The sequence below is a fragment of the Caloenas nicobarica genome, chromosome Z (assembly GCF_036013445.1).
Source record: "Caloenas nicobarica isolate bCalNic1 chromosome Z, bCalNic1.hap1, whole genome shotgun sequence".
NCBI lineage: Eukaryota > Metazoa > Chordata > Aves > Columbiformes > Columbidae > Caloenas > Caloenas nicobarica.
In genome coordinates, this window is record NC_088284.1 from 15578604 (window position 1) to 15584783 (window position 6180).

Consider the following 6180-nt stretch of genomic DNA (forward strand, 5'->3'; position numbering starts at 1 on the left):
AATGTCACTTTATAGGCTGCTCTGACTCAAAGGCAAACAGTGTTATGTCATCTCAAGAAGAGACCAAGGCAAAATCCTGGTAAAGAAGCTAAAACTTCTACTTCCCATCTGTGGAGGAAGAAGACTGCTGACCCATGCCAAGGGCTGATTGCTCTCACACAGGGCAGAACTCTGCTTAGTTTTTTGGAGAGCAGAGACCAGTAATAAGATTTTCTTCCTGTGGCCTAACTGCCCAGTCTCCATGTAGGAGGGGAGGAATGGTCCTGTAGAGCCTCCTAGCTGGGTGTACATTACCCCAGCTAAAATTAAAGGAAGCACTCATAGCTAGTTGAAGCCTTTCTCAGGTTTACACAGCAAGGAACAACCTGTGCCTCTCTCAGCAGCCTCCAGTAAAATCAGATGGCTAACTCATTCTGTGAGCCTAGCATCTATCACTGCTTGAGCAAAGATGGCAGAATTCATCCCTATATAGTTTTTGTGCTATGCCAGGTGAAAAATCTGCCCTTCTGCTTCTGACAGCCATTGATTTTGCAGTGCACACTTTAATACTAAAATACTTATTAGGAGAAGGGCAAACCTAGAGCAGTCTGCAAGGGGCAAATACATAACATGAAGGGGACACTAAACAGGGAACTCGATTGGGCAAGTCAGGGGACATGCTGCTTTCAAGTTTATTTTTGAGTTTGAGTGAGGAGCCAAAAATATTCAAAGGGAATTCATAAAGTCAAAGAAGTCAAACTCTTTGTGGTCATGGTAGGTGGTGCAAAAAGGGCCAATGGCCACAGCTGCAACTTGGGATGCTCAGACTAGTTATTGGGGTAAACATCTTCCTCAGGGAGGTAGTGTAGCACTAGATTAGGTTACCCAAGAACTTACGAAATCTCTGTTCTTGGAGTCTTTCAAGATTTAACTAGACAAAGCCATGGCTGATCTGGTCTGGCATTGCTGATCATGTTGCTTTGAGCAGGAGGTGGGACTATACATCTCCAGATGTGCCTTCCCACACAGTGCCATGATTTGGCAGGTTGTGGTGGACAAAGTTTCATCATGAATGAGGAAAACACCAGTCTCCATGTCTACAGTCCTGATGCAGTCCTACTCCCCCTGTCAACTGTGTGTCTGGTGCTACTCATGTGTTTAGCCTCATGGAAGCCAGAGTGCAGGGGAGGACTGATGGGTGAATGGTGGCTGCTGACACAGATTCAGGCCTTGCCCTGGTACAGAAGTGCTCACAGGCCACATTGACTTTAGTTATTTTCTGTGCCTATTAGATATCACACAAAATCAGATTGTGCTGGAGTGTTGGATGAAGGATTAAAACCAGTTGATTGATAGTAATGAATTTTCAATAGCCTCTGGGACCTTCCCTCACAGAAGCTGGGAAATCTCTGCTGTCACTGGAACCACTGGCAGAATTTCACTAGCTGGGGAGGAAAGGGATGGACACAGCAAATTGGATGGACCTCTTAATAAACAAGCTCAGTGCAGCTGTTCCCTGTGTATATGTAATCCACTAGTGTAGAATAGTTTCTTATACAATTAGCTGGAGTGAAACTAGCCGTTGAAAGAGACCACACAGATTATATCGCTGTATAAATAATTGAGCTGATATCCTGGAGATGATAGAGGAAACCCTTTTTTCTATTGTCTTGAGGATGGCACCTCCGAAAGTTTATACCTGCTTCCTGGAAGTTGTACCTCCTGTAGACTCTGGTTAGATAATTCATTTGCAATATTCATCAGCCAGAGGGTCAATGTAATATATAGATAAACAGAAGGATTTTATACTTACGTATTGATGCAGTCGTGGTTTTTTTCTGTTTGTAGGTGAAACTGCTGTTGAATAAATGGCAAAAAAGCTCAGTATTTTGATGTTTATCTGGTTAATATTTCTGAGCAATAGTTATAATCACTAGTGAATCGCAGGCGAGACGTAGCCCTGCATGGCTGTGGCTATATAAGAGACTCCATGCTTTTTCTTAGCATCTGCAAAGATGCAGAGAATTCCCAGGATCTGAGTGGGAGAGCTCTGCTGTGCCTGATGTCACCCATGCTCTTCTCCCATGTGCTGCATATGGTGCAACTAGATCTCCGTGCTTTCTGGAGCACACGGACTCCCTTTGTGCAAGACTGGACACCCATTAGCTACCCAAACATACAGAAGACATAAGGAGAGCAACTTTCCTACCCAACTCTCCTCTGACTCCAGGAGGAATTAGGTTTCTCTTGTTGCATATAAACAATTGCAGGCTGGTTTCCAACTGGACTTTTTCTAAAATTTACCTAAGCATTGGCTCCCTCCATCCTTGGTGAGTACTGCAGTGATGGGAGGTAAAGGTGTGTGACTTGTACGCAGTACTGTGCATGTCCACAGGGACCTCTAGCCAGAAGGGCCTGCCTACTGCTTCGGAAACAGCGCTCTACACACAGTCACCTCCCATACCACTGGGATGCAGCATTTTAATCTGGCCCCACTTCCCTCTCCCTTCTCCCAGAAGCACAGCCAAGACCCCTCAGGCTGTGGAGACTTGTCACAATGGCACAAATGAAAGAAACATCATGTTTGGAGGCAAAGGAGTCAGGCAGAGGGTAGGCTGAGATCTACTGTGGCACTCAAAATTACAAGTTCCTGGATGTTTTCAGAGCTAAAAACAATGCCCATCTCATTCAACCGTGGTTATCTGGTATTTTGGGTGGCAAGTAGGCCCTACCATGGTGAATCTGCTGTTTCTTGCATGCCCCAGCCGTTGTCCCTGGGGTCAGCAAGTTCCCAGGGTCGGGGCAGGGGAAGCCCTCCTCGGGGAAGATCACTTATTAAAAGAGAGATTCTGAACTGCAGTTGTTGTGCAGAACCAATAAAAACAAAGCCAAGCCTCTTGATCAGTGCACACTGAAATTTCAGGCACACCTTCCTCTGAAACAGGCTTCCTTGTTTCTTCCTGAGCACACAGGTGCTACAGCAAGAATTTCATTCATAAAGATCCAACATTTTAGGCATATTGAGACATCTGACAATAAAGGTAGATGTCTCAAGGGATTTGTGGCAAACTCACCTATAAGACTAGCCCTAGGTACCTAGAATAGAAAGAGTTATTTTGAAAATTGAAGGAAGTTGTTTTATACTGACTTGGTGATTGTTAGCATTTTCTAATTTTGACCTTCAGGCCCTTGGATAGGCATATTTGCAAAAAGGTCAGATGATAAAAAATACCTTGTATGTTCCGCACACAGCTTCCTGTCCTACCTAGTGAATGTTTTAGTGACCCATTTACAGCAAGCAGCTTTTATTGAACAGAGTAAGCAAATGCAGAGGGAAACAGAAGCCCTGTCATCCTTGTGACAGCTATACGTCTGTCTCTATTTGTGTAATCTACCCTCTCAGCCTGATAAACAAGAGCCTGTGCACAGGTTTTGAAAGGAAGGTGACCATCGCCTTCTGTGGCCAGAGTATTTTCTGGCATATACCTCAACTAGCCTGTAAACCAGGTAAGTCTTAGCCTTTAAACAGTGATATTGGTCAGGATGTGAGTCTAACCTTGAATTTTGTTCTGGCTTTTTATCTCTCTCCTGGGGCTTAATCAACATAATGTTTCCCTTTTGCTTTATTTCTATTTTAGTTATTTTTTGAGTCAGCTACTCAGCAACTAAATGTATTTCCATCTTTTTTCTTGGTGGTGCTTCCCTGTGTACCTTCTTACTGCATGCTTGATGAAGCAAACACTTGGGGGTGCCTAGCTCACATTTGTTTATTCCAGGTAACTTATAGAAAAAAAAAAAGGTCAGCCCAAGCAAAAACAATTGAATAAATTGAAAGCTCATGCTTCTATACTTATTACTGGTGACTTTACCCTAAACACCTAAGAAACTGTTGTGGAGCCTTCTTTATAAATGTGCATACATTTCGGCTGTTGTTATCTGTTAATCTCATTTTCTTGAGGAAAATTTTGAATGAACAGGTAGGAGGGTGTGCCTTAATTTTCCCTGTGTTTTCAGCTATGGGTACAGGAGGTTTTCTTTTACAGTAGCTTTGCAAAATTGATGCACAGTAGAACACTCTCTTAAATAAAGGCCTTCATTTCCCTTTACCTTTCTGAAATAATTGCTAGTCAGTTCAGGACAATGTTTTATTTTATAACAGTCTAGCCTTGCTCACACACAGCTGACAGGATGGATCAACTGAAAAATCCATTTTTTTCGGTACTGGTAACAATTTCTCTTTTCAGCTAGATCTTCATCCCTTCCCTGAGACCAGCCTTTGGTTTGGCTCCCATGCAATGTCACTGACTCTGGATCTTTGCCCCACAGCTCTCCTATTCACTGTTATGTCCACACCACTGGAGGACGCAATGGACACCTTGATCAGGATTTTCCATCACTACTCTGGCAAAGAAGGAGACAGATACAAGCTCAGTAAAGGAGAACTCAAGGAGCTCCTCACCAGCGAGCTCACTGACTTCCTTTCAGTAAGACACAGCTCCTGAACCTCTTGAGTTATTGTTTCAGGTGGGATAAGCAGTTATGCGAATGTTCAGGAATAGCATCTCCTTCAGCAAGGCACATCCTGCCACAACATCTCAGATGACAGTTGTCTTTGTGAAGCCAGACGGAAGGAGATGGGATCAAATGTCTGGCTTGAGAAGTGTGTGTTCAGAGGGTGGTCCAGCCCTAGTGCCCTGTCATATGCTGCTAGCAGCAGCGCCGGGTGTCTGTGCTCCACTTACTTCTCTGCACTTCTGAGCAGGAGGGCTAGGCAGCCTAGAAGCAGTAGCAAAATCAATGCCAAATCAGGCTTTAATCACTTTTTTGTTTGTTAGTTCATTTTTACTAATGGGGCATAGATAAGTCCTTTGGAGAGCTAAATCCAGCAACCAGTTCTTATGAGAGAAGAAAGTGGTTTATGCACAATGGCCATAGACACAGTACAGCAGCTTGTGTGCCCTGCAGAGACATGCTAAGAAAATCCTTTCATCCTGTCAGCAATAAGCTACTGAGCTGAATATCTCTTTGCACGTTTGTTATGTTCTGCATTACACAGCATGGATGCCTTTTATGAAATAATGACTAGATTCATAGTTGGCTTTCTATATCCTCGTAATTGTAAAAATTGCTGTGGGCCTTATCACCACCTGCAGGATTTTTTTTTTTTACATTGTATCCTACCCATTTCCTTGAATTGGATTTTCTTTTAATCTTGCTATTGATTTATTATTACAAGATTCACTGTTCTGACACCCACTGAACAGGATGAGTTGTTTGCTAAGTAGAAATCTTCTGAATGTGATGGATGGATGTACAATACGACCACTTATGAATAGCCTGTTGAAAATCTAAGTACTGTTTGTTAAGGGATGATACAGATAAATGCGCATTATAGATCCATCTTGTCAAAAGAAATCAGTGCTCAGCAGCTCCTAAAATCTGTTTGATTCATTTCAGTACCTATTTAGTACCTGTATGCCTTCTAAGAGCTGCACTGTCTTCGGTTTCTGTTGTGCATTTTTGGCACTTCAGACCTATGTTTTTAATGCTGTGGCTAGTGGTATATTACTATTCAGGGGCATATTTCATGCAGCCCTTTCTTTAATAGCGCTGGGGCTTGTGATATATCAGTGGGTTGCACTGCCAGGTGTGTCAGAATTACACATTCAAGACCTGCACAGCTAATTTTCTTTCTCTTTAGGGCCAAAACGACTCCCTTCTGGTTGATAAGATCATGAAAGATCTGGACTCCAATAAGGACAATGAAGTGGATTTTAATGAGTTTGTCATTCTGGTTGCTGTGTTGACTGTGGCATGCAATGATTTTGTTGAAGAACAGCTAAAGAAAGATGGATTTTAAAAATACCCAATACAGTCCATCTGCTAGCCACAAATGTGAGCAAAGCACACATAGTTAGGTCACTCATCAGCATTTAGTGAATGCAAACTATCATCTGTCCAACTATTACTGCTGTAAGACACTTACAGAGCAGATCAGCAGCTGGCGTAAGCTGGACCCAAGCCAGTTTACACTACTTAAGATCTGGCTTTTAATATTTTCAGTCTTTGCACTGCATGCATCTGTAACATGAATGTATCTGTTGCGCAGGTCAAGGGCTTGGGGTGGCAGATCATTTGGCAGGAGTTGAGACTTGTATGTCTTAAATGTCACTGGGAAGTAAAAGGCAGAGGAATGTTACT

The 6180-nt window shown here is 42.9% G+C and overlaps 1 protein-coding gene across 1 annotated transcript; it reads left to right on the forward strand.

Moving 5' to 3' along the window:
- The first annotated feature begins 4167 nt into the window (after positions 1-4167).
- On the forward strand, positions 4168-5839 carry S100Z (S100 calcium binding protein Z). Its single transcript, XM_065657124.1, is given in 3 exon segments — positions 4168-4197; positions 4200-4463; positions 5681-5839. Coding segments are annotated over 3 exon segments (453 nt in total).
- The last annotated feature ends 341 nt before the right edge of the window (positions 5840-6180 follow it).